This window comes from Conger conger, chromosome 9 (assembly GCF_963514075.1).
Source record: "Conger conger chromosome 9, fConCon1.1, whole genome shotgun sequence".
NCBI lineage: Eukaryota > Metazoa > Chordata > Actinopteri > Anguilliformes > Congridae > Conger > Conger conger.
In genome coordinates, this window is record NC_083768.1 from 10,132,027 (window position 1) to 10,152,352 (window position 20,326).

The 20,326-nt window shown below is 44.8% G+C and overlaps 1 protein-coding gene across 1 annotated transcript in view; it reads left to right on the forward strand.

Moving 5' to 3' along the window:
* Window positions 1–20,326, forward strand: part of LOC133136765 (zinc finger homeobox protein 4-like) — a 56,814-nt gene that overhangs the window by 18,260 nt on the left and 18,228 nt on the right. Inside the window, exon 4 of the mRNA XM_061254483.1 lies at window positions 8,196–8,427. Within this exon, the coding sequence (XP_061110467.1) occupies window positions 8,196–8,427 (232 nt within the window). The remainder of the gene's footprint in view (window positions 1–8,195; window positions 8,428–20,326) is intronic.

The window sequence follows — 20,326 nt, forward strand, 5'->3', positions numbered from 1 at the left end:
TGTAAATGGTCCTTTTCTTTTTAAAATGCTGCGTGGTCTTCATCTTCGCTGTGGATTAAATCTGTGAAATGACTGAAATGTAATTTTAGTACTTATATTTGAGTATTTTGATGCTTGGGTTGTGTGTGACCATGGGAGGGTGTGTGCATACACGTGTGTTCATTATTTTGTGTTTCTGCATATTCATGGTTAGCTGTGTATACTGTATGTAGTTTTTTTGTCAGTGTCTTTTGGTTTATGTTGTGTGTTGCTAATTTAATATGAATAATATTATGTGTAATTGTGTATATGGTTGCGTGTGCGTGCCTGTGTGTATATGGTTGTGTGTGTGTACGTGCGTGTGTAGGTGTGTGTATGGTTGTGTGTGTGTGTATAAATGGTTGTGAGTGCGTGCGTGTGTGTATATGGTTGTGTGTGTGTGTGCGTGTGTAGGTGTTTGTATGGTTGTGTGTGTGTGTATAAATGGTTGTGTGTGCGTGCCTGTGTGTATATGGTTGTGTGTGTGTGTGCGTGTGTAGGTGTGTGTATGGTTGTGTGTGTGTGTATGAATGGTTGCGGGTGCGTGCGTGTGTGTATATGGTTGTGTGTGCGTGTGTGTGCGCGTCAGAGGGAGAGAGAGAGAGAGAGAGAGAGAGAGACGCGCATTTATACACCCCCCATTTTATTGCCCTCTCCCTTCGTTCACCTTCATATCATGAGATGGCGGTGCGGTGACAGGTGTTATTAACTGCACACCGCGACTGCAGCTGTCAGGCCACACTCATTCCGCCCGCCGCGGTCGGGTCCAAACCCACCTAATGTGAACATGAAAACCGCTCACGTGTGCCGCCGCCATTACCGTTGGGCTTTGATTGTGTTCCTCTGAGCTCCGGGAGCAGGACAGATGGAGGCGGGCGCGCGGTGTGTGTGTGGAAAGGCATCCCGCCGCCCGTACCCCCCCCCCCGCCTAAAACAGAAAGAGAAAAGGCTCCGTCTTCATATCGTTTTTTTTTTTTTTTTGGAGGGTTTTGCGGTTGTGGGGGGGGGGGTGATGTTCGCCCGGTGGCTAAAATAACTCTTGCCCGAGCTCTTTTATTTCATGACAAAACAATTTTTTCCTTTATTTGGAGAAGAAATTTTTGTGTTTTGTGGAAATTGAATGCATTCATATTGTTAAGCATTGAAATGGCTCATTGTGAAAATGTAGGTATGTGAAATATTTTTTCGGTGTATGGCTACTGAAAGAGCTTTTTTTAAAATATTAAAACATAATAATTCTGAAAAACAGGGGTACTTCTTTTTTCGACGCAATACAAAGGAGAGAGAAAGTACTGAAACTCTAAATGTCTGTGCAGGTCTGCATCCTTCTCCAGGAATAGATGTATTAAATGCATTAGTGTGCGCATGTGTGTCTGCTCTTATGTACGTGTGTGGGGGGAGGTGGGGGGGGGCTAGATATTGCCAGTCATGCCAACTTTCACTTCCCCATACATTCCAGTATTAATCCTTCAGTGATGTGTTTGTCTGTGTATGTGCGTGTGCGTGTGCGTGTGCCTGTGCCTGTGCCTGTGCCTGTGTCTGTGCCTGTGTCTGTGTCTGTGTCTGTGCCTGTGTCTGTGTGGGGTTAACATAAGTGTAATTTAAACCTGAGGACAGATGAATGTGAGGACATGCACCAAAAAGGCTTAGGCTTATTTGTCTTTTTGGTCTTAAATTCAAGTGCAGTAGGTGCAATATTAGTCTTCTTTTTTTTATTATTATTTTTTTTAATGTAAACTACATAACCTGAATATATACTGCATATTCAGCCATTTCAGTGATCAGCATGAGAGATTTTAAGGGTAGCCGTGTAGGGGAGGAGCTGGCTGCAGAGTTGGCCACGTCACCAGCAGCGGAGGATGCTGGGCATTTCCCTCATAATTACGATCAGTCCCGCCACACGCCCAGTGCATTGTGGGATTTTTAACCTAGTTTCACGGTGAACTTGTACCCGCATAAGTTTATGAGAGGTGCACAAAATCGAAGGTGGGGGGGGGGAGAATAATAATACAAGGCCTTTTTATTGGCACAGAATATTTGGATATAAGTTTTACACTGTCTCTAAATCCTGGAGTCATATTTAAAATAATAGATCTGTCTTATTTTTACATGGCTATGGACCCGAAGAAACAGCCGTAGTGTATGCAGTGATCAGCATTCGCGTTGTAATTGAGTTTAACCATTAGGTCCTCAGTAGGCAGATGATCGTGCGTAATATTCCATTAGAGCATAAGAGATGCAGTTAACCTCCTGTTCTCTACAGACTGCATCTGAAACGCAGTATGGGTTAGCCCCCTTAGCTCCGGAAGGATTAGCCAGCTACTAGCGATCTAATCCATAATACCGCGAAATACACCCAGTGGAGGTCACTCCTGCTTTCTCCAGGATTGCCATTTTGAGCTAGAGCACATTTAGTTAAATTAGCATGATGTTTTATTATCCTTAATTGGTTTGTGCTTATATGCATTTGTTAGTCTGGCTAGGTGGCCAGGTACTTTAGATGTGGACACTGATACAGTGCAGTTCATTGATACAGTTCATGAATGCTTATTTCTTGCTTTTATTTTTTTTTACATGCAATTTTAAAAAAGTGAAGTACCTTCTAAATTCGGAATGATGACTGCACAAACATTGGCTTTGTTATGTCTGTATTCCTGTGCATTTAGACATGGTTTATGTGCTGTGCTAATGATAGGAAAATATATCTTGAAATGTAGGCAAATTTAAAGAAGCAAATAATCAGTTAGACAATCGATTAGAATTTAGAACGCGAGTTTCCATATGAAGTGATCTTTTCAGAAAGCCAGCGCTTCAGTAGCAGATAAACCTGTGTTTTAGGTGCCATAATAAGATGTAGAAGTCTGTAGCAGCTGACGGGGCGATGCGGGTAGAGTCTCCAGTGACGACTCGTTAGCGACGTCTGGTCACCAACACTGATCAGAGCCCCTCCCCGCTTGTCTTTTCACAGTCTCGCCCGTAAATAGATTTAGATAGATTTACAGCGATGTATAACACAAGATCCAACGATTACGACGAGGTCTGGGGGTAGAAGGTTGGTTTGGTAGGGGAATGTCATAGATTTTCTGAAATTGATTATGAAGAGGGCAGATCATTGCGCGCCATATACAGGTGGCCCGCATGGCTGGGGGCATGTTGGAATGCGTGAATCAAATAAATGCGTTTAAAGGGAAAAAAATGCTTTAGTTAAATATTATTTTTCTAACTAAGGACAAACCGGCTAAAGTAAGGAAAATCAGCCACAATTAAAAGTGGAAAAAGATGACCCTCATACTTGACTGTAGTATCCAATGCACTTCATAGCCCTGAATAAAAGTCAGAATGTCTTTTTTAGCCATGTCCGGGGCAAAATCCCATGGTGTGTGTGTGTGTCTGTGTGTATGAGTGTTAGAATATCGACTTTTTCACCTCCCACCAAATAAATTAATTTATACCTTGTGCGCCTTTTTTTATGGCAGTATAATTTACAGATATATCTGTTGTAAAAGTTACATAATCCATATATCTTAATCCATATGGATTATGACAACAGAGGCCAAACAAAGTTTCAGTTTGGGTGGACTTTTAAAGGAGATAATTCTGGATATAAAATTAGTTTAAAGGAATTCATACTTTAGCTACTATAAAAATACATGTATAATAGTGTAACATACAATAATAATATTATTTACAGTATCGTCATATCTCCTGCTAATAGTACATGATGGTGCCAAGCAGTGATGGATGAAAAACGTTGCTATAATTGCCCTTGCGGGTCTGTACCATTGAGATGATAGATTGGGTACCACCCTGTGACATCAGTAACAGGACTGTACCATTGCAGTTATGGATGGCAGGCATTGCTGTCTGCTGTCATTTCTTAACCCTCTTAAGGGTAGGTTTTTTTTTTTTTTTTTTTCTCTCTCAGGGTCAGCGTTCTAGAACTCCATTGCTTTTCAATTACCAGAAGTGATTGTTACATCGGCATGCATCGGAGTGTTCAGCTAAGAACATTCCAGTGGCATATTTGCGACCTCACACCTTTAGGGGGTTAATTATGTTATTTCCCTCACAGTTCTCGGAGACGTGTAGAAGCCACGGTTGTTGTGATGTCACTAACGGGGCTATACCATTCCAGACTGCATTCCGCAGTCTGCTCTTATTCTTTCCTTCGGTTAATATGCCTAAACGTGTCACATTTCTGCAGTAGAGATCTGCTTCCGTCAGTTCACTGCTGGAAGCCAGACTGGAAAATCTTAGGCTCTGTCGGTGACAGGAATGATTACTCTAAATGACATATTTTAGCATTGCACTCACAGACGATTCAGTGTCTTTGTGGCCTCTTCATTCTGGATAGACTATAGTGATCTGTAGTTGGCATATAAATCCCTTGTCAGTGGTGAAGCTGCAAATACTTTTTACTTCTGAACACTCCTAGAAGTACCTGTAATTGGTATATTTTCTTGGGCTTACATTATGTGTTAATAATAATAATAATCGATAGCTAGCAGTGGTATGTTAGGTTTGCTCTGTTCTGTGACTCTATTGGATGTTTGTATTAATAATAATAATCATAATAATAATAATAATCAACAGCTAGCAGCGGTATTTTAGGTTTGCTCTGTTCTGTGACTCTGTTGGATGTTTGTACTGAGGAACAGAGGGCAAGTCACCGAGGTCGTTTTCAGCTCTTTGATTTACCAGTTTCTTTGGCGTGGAGTGCATACCATTCTGTAAAGCTTCAGCCTGGCAGCCACAGCTCTGTCAGTGATATCGCATTACAACCCCCCCCTACCCCCACCCCCCCGGCTCAATAGTGATTTCTGGTTACACGTGTTTTCAGGGTGTCAGTATTGATGGAACGAGAGAGAGAGAGAGAGAGAGAGAGAGAGAGAGAGCGGGGGAAAACAAAGCAGGCTTTTGTTGTATTTTTTTTGTGTCAGAAACTGGTGCTCAGAAAGGTCTCCAGTAAATGAGTATTACTGGGCGTAGATATGTCTGGAACAAAGCATATGTTAAGAAGTAGCAGTCATGATATGCGGCTAACAAGTATTTCTTTAATACTGTACCGATGTGTAACTTCCCTTTGGCTTGTAAACATTCTACTTTTGTAAACGGGTAAAAAAAACAAAAACGTGTGTGTACGCATACGGAAGTGCCGTGGCGAGAGATTTGCTTTTGAAAAGCTGCTTGTTTTTTCCTCCCCGTGAAAGGCGGTTTTTATGATGCATGGCACTCGTTTAGATGTTACCTGTTACAGGTATTCTCCCCTCAGGGACCCATTCTTTTAAGTGAGAACAAGTATGTGTGGTTAGCAAGGTGTGGGCCTTCCCAAGTACGGCCATCCCCCTGACTTCCTCAGCTGCATGACAGTCCTTCCTCAGAAGTGACTTTCCAGTGGTGTGATTGGTCGGTGCCTTGCACGGCAGCCAATCGCCGTTGGTGTGTGCGAGTGGGTGGGTGTATGGGTGAATGAGGAAATAACTGTACAACTGCTTTGGATAAATGCAGACCATTTGACTACGTCCTAATGGTCATGGTGGAGTAGAGTATGCCTTCACGAAAAGTTCACGAAAAGCACAATACAGATGTTTTAGGTCTTTTTTAAAAATACGCATCTGTTTTGGGATTCACACATGCCACCGTAGTTTATCCCTCGTTCATAACTTGAGTCTTACAGAATGTAGTTTATTCAGAAAGTATGGCAGATGTGATATGCAATACTTTTATAAATCGCAATGCAAATCAGGTTAAATCAAGCTGACTTTTTGAGCATGCTGCGGTGGGTGATATTTATTAGGGAGCAGTAAGAAGTGACAGAATGGCACGGGTATTTATTTTACCGTAGTCTACTGCTGTGTAGAGACGACACGGTTAAAACTTCATAAATTAAAATCCATTAGTGTTCTGAATAGATCACGTTACTGCTGCGTTTAAATGGAGAAATAAACTTTAAAAATAATAGAGGTCTCAAAGATACTGGCAGGAATGTCACCATTGTGATTCATATTTTTAATGACTTAATGATTTTGGCACATTACACGATTTCATTTATGACAGTGCTTATTTATTGTTTAATTTGATAATGCATTCTGTTTAAATATGGGAATTAAATTACTGTGACGTGTGCATTGCCTGTTTTCAGTGTGTCTGGTATCGACTGTGAACCTCTCCTGTATCTCTGCCTAGCAGAGCGTGGTCACACTCAGCCTTGTTAATTCAAAGTTCATATTTCTTTTGGGATATTGATATTTTCTTTTCTTATCTTGTGAAAGGAAAAAAAAAAAACGTGAACTTATTTTTCGGAAATGCCATTTTAATAAGCGAGAATAGTACACTGTGCAAACCCTTGCAAAATGGTTCATAATTCAAGTGTGGACATAATTCAGATGTTGCTTTTTAAAAGAAAGGTCAACTGCCATACTTAATGAGATGCCTTGTATGATGACTGAATGAATGAACAAGCATGGTTTTGACTGTGACATTGTACAGAACAATGAGCTTACGAAACGACTCATTCTGAAATGAACGCAGGTTCTACCAGGATTTTGAAGCAACTCTGTCCCAGCAACTCCAGAGAGTAGCTAACTGTACCTTGCTTGTACTATACAGTACAGTAGTCTGTACTGTATAGTAATCTGCAGGAATGAAGATTCTCCTGTCTGTTTCTGTTACATAATGTCTGCTGAGGCCTTTCTGGGGAAAGAAACACAGATAGCGGGACTTAATTACCCTGGATCGGTGCCAAAAATATTTCCCCTGACAAACCCCTGCTTAATTAAAACTTAAAGACATTTTAGTGGTCCTCCGGAGACGTGTTGCTGAGGGGAGTCATTGAGAAAACACTGTCGGTTTTTCTCTCGCCAAGAAATATGTATATGCTTTGCCACTTATCGTAATTCTTAATCCCAGCATTTTAAAACATCTTTTTGTCTCAGGCTTATGCTGAACAGGACCTGTAGGTACTTCAGAACATCCTTAACGCTGGTAGAAAGCCGATATTTTTTTTGTTTTGTTTGTTTTGGAAGTGGAGATAAAGGCAGCAGTGCTGTTGGGTGCTCTGGTCATTATCTGGAGAACAGTGAGGACACTTCTCACCCTGGTTCTGCCCGAAGGCGGTAAGGCCTCCCTGGTGAACGGCCCTGCTGGAGACACACAGCTGTGTCTGTGGGAAGAGTGTTCAGACCTGGGCTCACACTGACGCAGTGCCCCACATTAAAGCCTGGAGCTCAGGGCGTGAGCTGGGTCCCAGAGCCCCAGTTTCACATGCAGTACAGGGGGGGGCAAGGCACCGTGTTGGGGAGCTTGGATCTCACAGGCACATGTCTGCGCGCACACACACACACACACACACACACACACACACACACACACACACACTCTCTCTCTCTCTCTCCCTCTCTCTCTCTCTCTCTCTCTCTCTCTCTCACACACACACACACTCTCACTCCATCTCTCTCTCACATAAACACACACTCTCACACACACACGCACACACACACACACACTCTACTTCTCTCTCACACACACACACAAGTACACGTGCGCACACACACTCTATCTCTCTCTCACATAAACATACACACACTATCTCTCTCTCTCTCACACACACTCTACCTCTCTCTCACACACACTATCTCTCTCTCTCACACACACTCTATCTCTCTCTCTCACACACACACACACACACACACACACAGTACACGCGCGCACGCACACACACAGTGTCTCACACACACACAAGCATTGACACAACTACATGCACACACATGCACATGCATACAAAAACACACACATTTGCACACACATGTACACACACACACCTACATGCACACACGCACACACAAACTGGCACATATAAAAATACTCACAGACACACGAATATAAATTCCCCCCACCCCAGATTGGCACAGAAACAGGGGAAATGCGTGTTTAGGGGCGTGGTGTTTGAGATATCACTTCTTTATTTCTGAGAGAATCTGAAGTAAAGGTGTTATGAATCTCTTCGCCACCTCATTGTTCTGAAAGCTTAAGGAATGCCTCATTTTCCAAAAATGTGAGGAACCTTTGTGCCCGTGTGTGTCTGACGGTACGGCAGTGCCTCCGATGATGTTTACGTGCGTCGCCTCCTTCACGGGGACGTTTGCTCACCCTTCGTCCGTTTCTCCTCTCCCCCTCAGCACTTGCAGAAGCAGGAGAGCATGTTGAACTCGGAGTCCTGCTACTTCTACTGCGCGCTGTGCGACTACTCCACCAAAGCCAAGCTCCACCTGGTGCAGCACCTCCACTCCGCCAAGCACCAGCAGGCCCTGGGGTCGCACAAGCTGGAGTTCTTCCAGCGGGGGCCAGGGTCCGAGCCCGACGCGCTGGGGGATCTGTTCTACGTCAAGGACCGTCCCAAGAAAGAGTCGGGTGAGTACACGCGCTGCAGGCGTTTCGCGTGCTGAGCGAGAGATTTCTCACGGGGAGCTGTTGAGCACATAGTCCTTGGGCTCCTCAACCCTGCTCCTGGAGATCTAGCAGTCCTGCAAATGATCATTTCACCACTAATTTGGCGCACTAAATTGATGCTATTGATTAGCGGCTCAGAGATCTCTAGCCCAGAATGCGACGCATTTTGTTTGGGTTGGAGTGAAAACCTACAGGATGGTAGACTCCAGGAAAAGGGTTGGGCAGCCCTGCTCTAGCTGTTGAGTGAGGTGTGCTTGGTTAGGGTTGGAGTGGAAACCTACAGGATGGTAGATCTCCAGGAACAGGGTTGGGCAGCCCTGCTCTAGCTGTTGAATGAGGTGTGGTTTGTTAGGGTAGGAGTGTAAACCTACAGGATGGTATATCTCCAGGAACAGGGTTGGGCAGCCCTGCTCTAGCTGTTGAATGAGGTGTGTTTTGTTAGGGTAGGAGTGTAAACCTACAGGATGGTATATCTCCAGGAACAGGGTTGGGCAGCCCTGACTTGGTGCGTTCACAGTGTTGGGTAGCGACATACACAGGGGTGTATCTTGACATGGACTTATTTTCATCGCCGGCACCCTTCCATCACAGTGGCTGCCATTGTGTAAAGGCCTGTGGTGTATTAAGGTCCATATCTCCGGCCACTGAAATGGGCCCCGCCCAGGATACTCTATGTGCTAATATCAGGCCCTGGGTCCTCACCCCTGCTCTTCTTGCACTGTTGAAGCCTGCCAGCCCTCCCCGACCCCCCGGCCCAACCCTGCCCACCACTCCGAGCAGCGTGCCAGATGCCTTCAGCTCCTCAGAATGAACACAATGTTCCTATTAAACCCTCTTTCCCCTCCTCGCGGACAGAGAAGACGCCTTCTCCTGTGTTAGTGACATCTTTAGCAGGCAAGCAGGAGGTTGCGAAACTACCTTGGGAGGGTCGTACTGTTAAATACCCCCCCCCCGCCCATTCTCAGAGAACGCTTTAATTTCCTTTCTCATGACTAAAGCAATTTGTCTTTCATTTTAGTGTTTCTGTGCTGCCAGTAACTAATAAAGTACAACACGCCTAAACCATTCAGAGACACGTAACGGAGAAAGAAGAAAAGAATAAATAAACGAAAGCTTCTCTTTGAGGGAGTTCCAGTGATTTTAACCACAGGACAAAGTCAGGATCCGTTATATAATAATTCAAATGCTAATGCTGCTTTATGGCATGAACGGGATAATTTGTTTTGGCTTCGGTTTACCAGGTCGAGGGAAACCGCTAACACGTTTTGAGAGGCATTCCAAAACGGAATTAATCCGCTCCCCCGAGATTTCTGTTTTTATACCGAAGCCAAAAACAGATGGCCTTGAGCTGAGGAGCACATGTTAAACTTTCGGCGGTGAAACTGGCCATTTTTGGAATTGAACGAGACTGCCGCGTGCTTGGCTTTAATTATAACTGGCTCAAAGGTGGGTCGTCGCCCGGGTGCACCAGTAAAAATTATACTCGGATAAATCAATATTTTGCATTAAAGGGACACGACCCCAACCAGCCTCCTCTCCCTTTTATATTTATTTATTTTCTTTGGCAAGAGAACAGAAATATTTAAATGTGAGGGGAAAAAAAAATATTGGTGCCCCAAGTGATCCACCAGCAAATACAGCGTTTATGCATTTCTGTAAAATGATTTAGTTTTTCTTCGCAGTCACATTTAATTTGAAATCAGTGCAAATTATGCACTTTATGTAAAAAAATAATTGTCAAAGTGCATTTAGGATTGCAGAACCACGGCTTTTTGTACCTTCCCCTCAGGGGGAGGGGAATCAGCCGTGTCTGTGGAGAGAGAGCGTTTCTTCCAGCCTGTAGCTCAGCTGTAAATTGCTGACGGGCTGGACTGTGCACAAAGGCTTTTCACATCCTGTAGGTTATCATCCTCCATTCAGCGCCTCACAAATAAAAAAAGAGATGGGATCTTATGGAGGTAATCATGCTGCCCCTCCCCCACAGGCATGGGCATACACAGAGAATAGAGACGCATATGAAGACACGCGCACACACACACACACACACACACACACAGACACAGACACAAACATACACATACACTTACACACACAGACACATGCACACACACAGACACATAAACATACACATGCACACACAGACACACGCCCAGAGAATAGAAATGTAAATAAGGACACACACACACATACACATACACACAGAGAATAGAAATGCATATAAAGACATGCATACACATGCACACACACATGCACACACAGGCACACACAAAAGACAGAATACACACATATAAACACACACGCACAGCACACAGACACATTCTCTCTAAACACACACATGCATACACACACACACAAAATACAGAACACACAGAACACTGACACATATTTTATAAACACACACACAGACACACAGACACAGACACACACACACACACACACACACACACACACACAAGCGATTAGGGGAAAGGAGAACAGCTCTGCGATGGACTTGGACAAAAGCCCATCTGTAAGAATGAAAGGACACAGAGCCATCATCAGGCCATTCGCCAGCCTTAAAGAGCACGGAGCTTTCGCTTCCCCCGAGATACACATCGAGGAGAGGACCCGTCTTCCCAAAATGTCCTCATGTCCAGAGATTTAACTTATTACATGATAAATATGGAGGACACATAAAATAGTTTTATTTTATTTTATTGTTTATGAATATGTGCCATTTCCCTCTGTGCGTTATTGTTTCAGGTGCGGACATAGTGTCTGTGTACACCTTCGTAATAATTGCCCGCATGCTTCTTTGTCCTCTGTGTGGTATATCACGGTTTGGCTTCCACCTCTCCTCCTCCTGCGGAGATGTGATGAGTCTGCGGTTTAGGTGCGTTTGTCTGGAGCGCAGGTATTTGTTAAAGTCCTGCGACATTATGAATCACCTTGAGACTGCCGTCACCACGGCAATTCTACTATTCCGCGCGGAGTTGTAATTGCTTTGAAATGGCACGGAAAGTAAATTATGACTTTCTGACTGTGAAATATAATACGTGCTCATATATTCTACGGCGTTGCAGTGTGCAGTGAATTATGATATCATAACTTGTCGCGCATTTATTTAAATCGTACGGAAACTTCTCATATTTTTTTGCAGAATTAGAAAATAGCATTTTTAAAGTACTAGTTAATGTGTCATGTTTGTGGATGTGTAAAACATTCATATGCAGGCTGAGGTTGATATTCCACATAGTGTGCACTGTAATTCATCTCCATGATTCCATGTTAATTGATAGTAAGAATTTCCAAAGCCAACAGAAATAATAAATACTGTAATGGCATCTGCTGATTCTTTGTACAAATTTTTACCTTTTTGTCTCTGTGCAGTGTGATTTTTTATTTTTTTTTTCCTGGAAATTTCTATTTGTGGTGTGTCCCACTCGAGTGGTTTCCTGCGGTAAGCTCTCCCTTTGGAAAAGCGCAATATTAAAACAAAATTGTTCCCTTATGTTTCCATAAACTGTTTGTGTCCGCTGACGGCTGTAATTTGCTGAAAAAGGCAGAGGTTCACATTCTGGCGCTCGACAGCAGCCATGATTCTTACTCGCGGCGCACAGAGCCTTTTCACTTCTGGCTCCGCCACGCGCCTCCTCTGCGCGTGGATGCGTGTTAATTCTTCCACGTCGCCGTCGGTCAGCATCGAGGGCGCTTCCACCGGCGGCTCGAGCTGCCTTCCTCCTCTCTGCCCCTGTTTCTCTCTCTTCAGGTTGAATTTTTTTTAAATCCCTCTCTTTCGTCTATTCCCCTTCCCGGTTCTGTAAGCGGGCGGCAGGGGTGTATGGATCGCAGATTGCGTTGTGGTGACATGCTACAGTAAACACTTGTCCCTACAGGAAGTGCACTGGTCTGTGTCACACGAGACACAGACACTCTCCAGTCCTACTGTATACGGGATGAGGGGAAAGTATAGTATGTAGCTACAAGCGGCTACACGCTAGTTATGTACTGTAATTTAATGTACTGTACTGTATGCAGGATGAAGGGAAGTGTAGTACGTAGCTACAAGCTGCTACATGCTAGTAATGTACTTTAATGTACTGTATTGTAATGAAATGTAATGTACTGTACTGTATACAGGATGAAGGGGAGTGTATTGTGTCGCTACAAGCTGCTACACGCTAGTAATGTAATGTAATGGACTGTAATTTAATGAAATGTGCCGTTATGTAATGTGTGGCATACATGCCCCTTTTCCTTGTGAGGCCCAGTGTATTTCTAGAGAAGACACAACGTGCACTGATGTGTTGGTATTCTGAGCACGGTGGCACAACTGACACTGTGTTACAGTTGAGGCAGTGCGCCGGGTGCAGATCAGCTCTGTGCCGGTGACCACTTGTCACTCTTTTTGGTCTGAGAGGTGGACTGATCTGGCCGTTGGTCTGTGTGACGCAGGTCTGAGAGGTGGACTGATCTGGCAGTTGGTCTGTGTGATGCAGGCCTGAGAGGTGGACTGATCTGGCAGTTGGTCTGTGTGATGCAGGTCTGAGAGGTGGACTGATCTGGCAGTTGGTCTGTGTGACGCAGGCCTGAGAGGTGGACTGATCTGGCCGTTGGTCTGTGTGACGCAGGCCTGAGAGGTGGACTGATCTGGCCGTTGGTCTGTGTGACGCAGGCCTGAGAGGTGGACTGGTCTTACCGTTGGTCTGTGTGACGCAGGCCTGACAGGTGGACTGATCTGGTTGTTGGTCTGTGTGACGCAGGTCTGAGAGGTGGACTGATCTGGCAGTTGGTCTGTGTGATGCAGGCCTGAGAGGTGGACTGATCTGGCCGTTGGTCTGTGTGATGCAGGCCTGAGAGGTGGACTGATCTGGCCGTTGGTCTGTGTGACGCAGGCCTGAGAGGTGGACTGATCTGGCAGTTGGTCTGTGTGACGCGGGCTGCCAGGTTGTGTCTGAGTCAGACCCTTTCTCTCCCGTCTGGCCTTTGTGTTCAGGCCGCGCCCAGTGGCGATGACTGTAAATCGTGTTAATGCTCAGTTATTCACTGATGCAATTACAGAGGGCCTACGTGCAGCGCTGGCCCTGTTTCATGAAAAGAGATCGCCGTTTAATTGGCCTTCTCATTTTCCACTGTCATTTTCATTATTGGGGTGAGCCATATTTTGTATAAATTTTTTTTGGTTGAGGTTTAAAATTTTTTTTTTTTTCTATTTATTTTTCCTCCCTACACCCCTTAAAATAAACAAGTGTATAGAATTGATGGGAGTTGGTGATTATCTGTAGCAGAGACCGATGCTTTGTGTAAAGAAAGCTTTGCTAATTTGCCCACTTAGTGATCACGATGCTCGTTCCTCCAGCATAGGTGTTGTTCAGGACATAACGAAGTAAGGTTGCAGTTCATTTCAGGTCAGATTGAGTCCAGTGGAGACTCTCGCTGTCGCCTGTTTAGCAGCTCTCTGCTCTCTATTACAGGAACTCTTTATCAGCAGAGATAATTTATACAATAATACTAAGTACTAGCTAAGTGAATAATGTATTAAATACAGAAAATAAAGAATTAAAGAGCCCAGGGAAGAAACATTAGCTGGAAATACATACATCTCCCACTTAAGCAAATACGTAGTGTGTGTGTGTGTGTATGTCTGTGCGTGTGTGTGTGTATGTGTGTATGTGTGTATGTGTGTATGTGTGTCTGTGTGGGGGGGTGTGTGTGCGTGTCTGTGTGCGTGTCTGTGTGCGTGTCTGTGTGTCTGTGTGTGTCTGTGTGTCTGTGTGTGTCTGTGTGTGTCTGTGTGTGTCTGTGTGTGTCTGTGTGTGTGTGTGTGTGTGTGTGCAGTGCGGGTGTGTGTGTGTGTCTGTGTCTGTGTGTGTGTGTGTGTGTGCAGTGCGGGTCTGTGTGAGTGTGTGAGTGTGTGAGTGTGTGAGTGTGTGAGTGTGTGAGTGTGTGTGTGTGTGTGTGTGTCAGAGCGAGGCAGTCTGAAAGCGCTCCTGATGCCCCGGGGGCACCCAGTGATGAGCCCCCTTCTCAGAGCTACAGGAGAGCGGGTCTCCATCCACCATCTCCCCCCCCCACACACACACACACACACACACACACACACACACACGCCATTACGCAGGGCTGATTTTACACACAGGGGGAGGGGAGAGAGGAGGCTGTGTTTATATTTGTCACTGGGGTGCTTGTTGGTGGAGACCAGTGTAGCCGCAGTAAAGTTAATAGCAATATCAATAATAATTAAAATAATGGTCCTATACAGATGTGCATAAATATAACTTTCAAGCAATAATTATTGCTATGTTCACTTAAAACTGGATGTTCATTCCTACAGTGTGAAAATGGGGAAAAATGTTTTTTGTAATGTAAATCCTCTTTTACCTTTTCAAAAGCAGTAGGATAATCTTGTCATAGGTATGACGCAGGGGTGCCACTCCCCTTTATTTGACGTGGAACAATAACATTAATAATAACATTAATAAATTCATATTTTGCCCCGAGCCACACACACGCATTTGACCACACTCCACCATCCCCTGCGTCCGTGTGACTGTGTCATCTCCGTGCGCAGTGGCAGTGTGATGCGTTGGAAGGAACAACGCTAGCAGCGCTAGTCGGAACGCAAAGCGTCCCCCGTTCGGCTACGGAGGCCGGTTTGTGGCGAAGGCCGGTTATTGGGCGCCGGTGGGCTTGTGACACGCCGCGCCCTGCGCTGTGCGCCCGCGGCGGCGCCCGTGGAGGGGCCGGGGAGGCGACAATCGGCGCTTATTAAACGGCGCTCCTGGCGGGGCCCTGCCTCGCCGGTGATGAATGCGTCTCTCAGACGCCCGCGCGCTACCTTGTCACTTCTCCCCGCGCCGCCGCGCTCTTTAACCTGCCAGCCGCCATCACGCCGGGGCCGCGCCGTGAATAATTACCCCGCCCGAAAAAACCGCCACTTCACGGCCAATAAAACGGCGGCGGCCCGTAAAAACCCGCGCGCGCGCTCTGTTTATAGGGAGATTCTGTCGGAGCTTACGCCTCTTCATTAGCGCTAAGGAGGCAGGAAACGCGAGGCCGGCCCGTCTGCCCGATTTAGACGCGCAGCTGTGTCTCTCGCCGTTCGCCATGGTTACCTCAGTGCAGAAGCACCGTTACCTGCTCTTATCCTTACCGCTGTGTACTACCCGTGCTGTTTTGGATATGTGTGTATGTTTTGATATTTGTGTATGTGCATGTTATAACTCAGTTCAGATTAACAAATAAATAACCCAGGAGTAACGTGATTAATCGACTTTAAATCCAAAAAAAAGCCATTGTTGGACACTCTGCACTTCACTTACTCGTTCACTCACTTAACTCACACACACACACACACACACACACACACCAGACACGCACACGCACACACACACACACACACGCATGCTCACACACACGCACACTCACACTCACACACCCACACTCACTGGGCTAATATAGCAATTGTCAAAAAAATCTCTGGATTACCTTTCTTCAGGTCTGTACACACATAGTTATGTGTGGACCTGTGTGTGTGTGGACGTGTGTGTGTATGCATGTGCCTGTGTGTATAAGTGTGTGTGTTTCATGTGTTTGAAAATCTGGGGAGCACATTGAACAAGGATAATGACTTGGTGCGTTTACCCCTGTGCTGCTCAGTATTAATATGACTTCTAAAATGATATGTTTCTGCTGAACCTAAGAGAGGAATCTGCCTTCATATCCAAGCCAGGCCAGGGGGCATTCCAGGAAATATAAACCAGTGGATTGATTTTCCAGACTGTTTTCAAGTATTGTAGGACAAATATTTCACAAGACAATGTTCAGTGCTAATGCTATTAAACCTCAACACCTTTTCAGTTTGTGTATTGCATAAAAGTGCACTTCAATAAAGTCTGTGAACAGTGATGACAAAAAATGATAATTTTATAACATTTTTGCTCACGGGACTCAAAGCCATTTACAGAGAGGAGGTAGCACAACTGAGATTAGTTATTAGCAACGGGCAATTCTAGTTTAAATGAATGAATATAAAATGGCTGACCTTTGGACTTATTGCTTTCTCTCTGCTTTTAACATAATGAGATTCATTTTAGAGTGTGACACTGCTTGTCCTGCTGGAAATGTATGTGGCCCCCGACAAGATTCGGCGAAATATTACACCATTATGAGATCTGTGTTTGCGGGAGGCAGAGGAACGTGGGGAGATAAAATGCAGATGCATCGGGCGCCCTCATTAACCTCTTGATGGGGCTCATTGAAGCGTGTTGGTAATGTGCAAATAAATGACACTGCCGGAGCTTTTTACGGCTCTCTCAGTGGGTGGAAGTAAGAGGTTTTCATCCCAGATGTCGGCGCAAATCTATGCTTAGATTCCTGCTGACGTCTTTGGGGTTTTTTTTTTTTTTTTTTTTTTTTGCGGAACGAAAATTCCATGTTCGCCGACGGGTTTTGATGTGTTGAAGAGGCGGTTCCTCGCAGCGTGTTGGGGGTGGGGTGGGGTGATTGCCTCCCATTGTTCCGACGCGGGGAGACCGCGTTCGCAGACGGGCGCGGCTGCCAGCGTTGATGATGACACCGCCTGCCACCTGTCAGGCGGTGGACCATTAGCATAATCATTCCTTTTCCAATTGGAGATAATGGTGTTGCGCGCCTTTATGTAATTGCTCCTGTCATAATACGGAGATAATTATTCCGTCCTGTGATCAGGGCCTCTCCGAGGGGGGGGGGGGGGGGTCCAACATTACATTTGCATACCGCTACCTTTGATCTGGGGAATCTGGGAACGCCGCCGTCGGGATAAAGATGTCCGTCATTCTGTGACAGCTGGGCGACTGTGGAGACCGCGACGTTAGCGGTGTGAGCTAAAGTGCTTGGGGAGGCAGGTTTTTATGCTTAATTTCTCATTTTAAGTAATTGCATCGTTCCCTATTCGTTTTACTGGCGTGAACACCGGTCATGAACACCGAGGGCATTTTCATGGTAGGATGCTCTGTCTTAATGGAACAAAGTAATAGTCGAGAAATATTAGTCCTGTTAAATTGCAGAATTGTGTGCAGTTTACAAAGCAATTTTTAACACCCACGTTTACTTTAATAGGACTTTGACATAAATCTCACATTTATCCAGAAGTCAATAAATAATGAATCTGATATATATAATTGCTCACTGTTTACAAGTCATGTACAGTGATTCTGTGTAGATTTACATTCAGGGACGGTTTCTGGTTTGAGGAGCAAAACATTAAAGGTACAATAGGTAATATTTTTGTGTTAAAACATTGTTACAAGACAAATCCCTTCCTATCATTGAGAAAGTCTCACTGACATGTTGACTCACCCTCTGCCTGTGTTTATAGTCCTTAAATTTGGGTTTCAAAATATACAGTTGACGGGCTGGCACTCTGTACCCAAACATCGTATAGCTGTACCATAATTCAAGCTCATTGGTTGAAAATTGGTTCTAATTGCCACAGCCAATGGCGTTTCAACGTCGGCATGTTCACAGAGATGGGGAGGGATAAACAGTGTTGTGGTTTGAGCGTGTTTGTTGCTGCAATTCCTCTCTTGACCGTTAGAAGTCTGAAACTACCTATTGTGCCGTTAACAAATCCATGCCTTGTTCCTTCCATACATAACACCCAATCATTTGGGTCTCCTTTTCCGGATATGAAGCCTTCATATACAGATTTAATCCGTCACTGATCTCCCCAAATCCATTTTATGATCATCCCGAGACTCTCCGGTGAATTCACCCGACTCCCCTACACCACCAGATGAAAGGCAGTGCTCTGGCAGATTCTGAACCGAGTAAAATGATCACATCCGTGGAAATATCTCTGTCTTTAATAGGCATTTATTCGTAAACATTTGAATTCTAAATATTAGGCTGAAACACTTGTTAAGATTGACTTATTATTTTATTTGCTGTGTATTTTTCCCCTTACGAAGATAGTATACTCAATGGCATGGTTCACCTAGCCTCTTTCCTCACCTAGAGAAACGTATTTTTCACCTGATCAAGAGAGCTAAGAAAGGAATATGTATTTGGTAGTTGTGACTCCAGCTAAGTTTTTATAATGCCATAGACACGCCAAAAGAAATAAAGGGGCAACATTTGCGAAAATGAGTTGTACTGAAGCTGTATGTACAATCCCAGCTCTGTCCGTGCCAAATATTATATTCAGAATTATCTCATTCTCATAGGGAATTTTTTAACAAGCTGACGTTCTCACACAGCCGTTCTCATCGGGGGGGGAACAGGAGTAACACCTCCACCTTCCTTTAGAAATCCACTGCGGTAGCATTCAAGCGTGCGGAGCAAGTTACCGCGTGCTAGGTAAACAAGCACTGCGTGCGTAGCCCGTTTGAACGTGCTTTACACATCGCCCCGGTGACTATCAAAAGATCACTGGTACTGAAACTTGAACAAATAAGATGGTATCCCGGAGTATTAGCTTTCCGTCGCTGTAATGACACATAATAAGCGGGGCATAATATGAACGGCAAAGTTGTGTTGTTTCCCGCAAACTCTGCCACCCCGCCGTACACCTGACATTAAACAAATGAGAATCTCCATCTGAGACGAGTCTCCACCTCGATGCGGCTCCAGTTCTGTCATGATTCTTGCTTCTCCTCCAAAATGTTGTCATTTGGGTTTGTGTGGAAGGAGATGAAGCTGTTATTGTAGAAAAAGGAGAACAGGAAACGGGCAGGACTAAGAGTGGTACTGTTATTATACATAATTTGCAGATGAACGTGAATCTCACATTTCTCTTTTCTGTCCTGTGTTTCTGACATCTGTTCCTTCTAGAGACAGAGGAAGTGGGACTTTTTTTTTTTTGTAAACTGACAGCAGAGGTCAGATCAGCAGAAAATGGGGCATTGAAAGGTCGCAGTGTGTCATGTCAGAATTTCCTGTCTTCCTGCCATTGTACATAATTACACACGCACACACACACACACACGCACACATACACACGCACGCACACATACACACACACACATGCACGCACATGCACACATACACACGCACACATACACACACACACACACACACACACACGCACACATACACACACACACACACACACATACACACATACACACACATACACACATACACACATACACACGCACACGCACACGCACACATACACACGCACGCACACACACACTTTAAAAAAGGTTTTTCATGTAATTTCTTGGAAAATATAAGTACTGTATGTACACACAAGAGATTGGCATGGGAATGAAAATATTCTGTAACGTGGTGCAGGAACTAAAGGAATTGAGAGTGGGTTTCTGGACTGTTTCTGGACTGTTGGCCTTTTTGTGCTAATTGTGACTAGCAGGGGGGGTGGGGTTCAGTGATGTGCCGGGTCTACAGTATCGCAAAAGGAAGCCACAACCACTGGCTTCGTTAGATTTACTGACACTCACCAGCTGAACGGCCCTGCAGTGGTCCTGGAGGGCAATGGCCTGTAGCGACACATAATGGGACAGAATGAATGCATTTGGAGCGTTCCGGAATAATTGAGCGTTCCGGAATAGTTGAGCGTTCCGGAATAATTGAGCGTTCCGGAATATATTGAACGTACCGGAATTAATGCCTTTTGAACTTTCCGGGACTAATGCCTTCGGACCGTTCCCGGATTGACCACTCACTTGAGCTGCCTTTTTTTTTTTTCATGAAGTCAGATAGTAGTCCTGTCTGAATGGGTGAGACTTGTGTTACATTTGAGATTTGTATCCACATCAGTGCCTATGCAGATGCAATGGGCATCCAGGCAGCTGTTTAAGATAGCAAATGAATAGCCTACATTAGACATAGAATAATACAAACTGACTGCAGATGGGGGAAAAAACGGTAATGGCTGGTA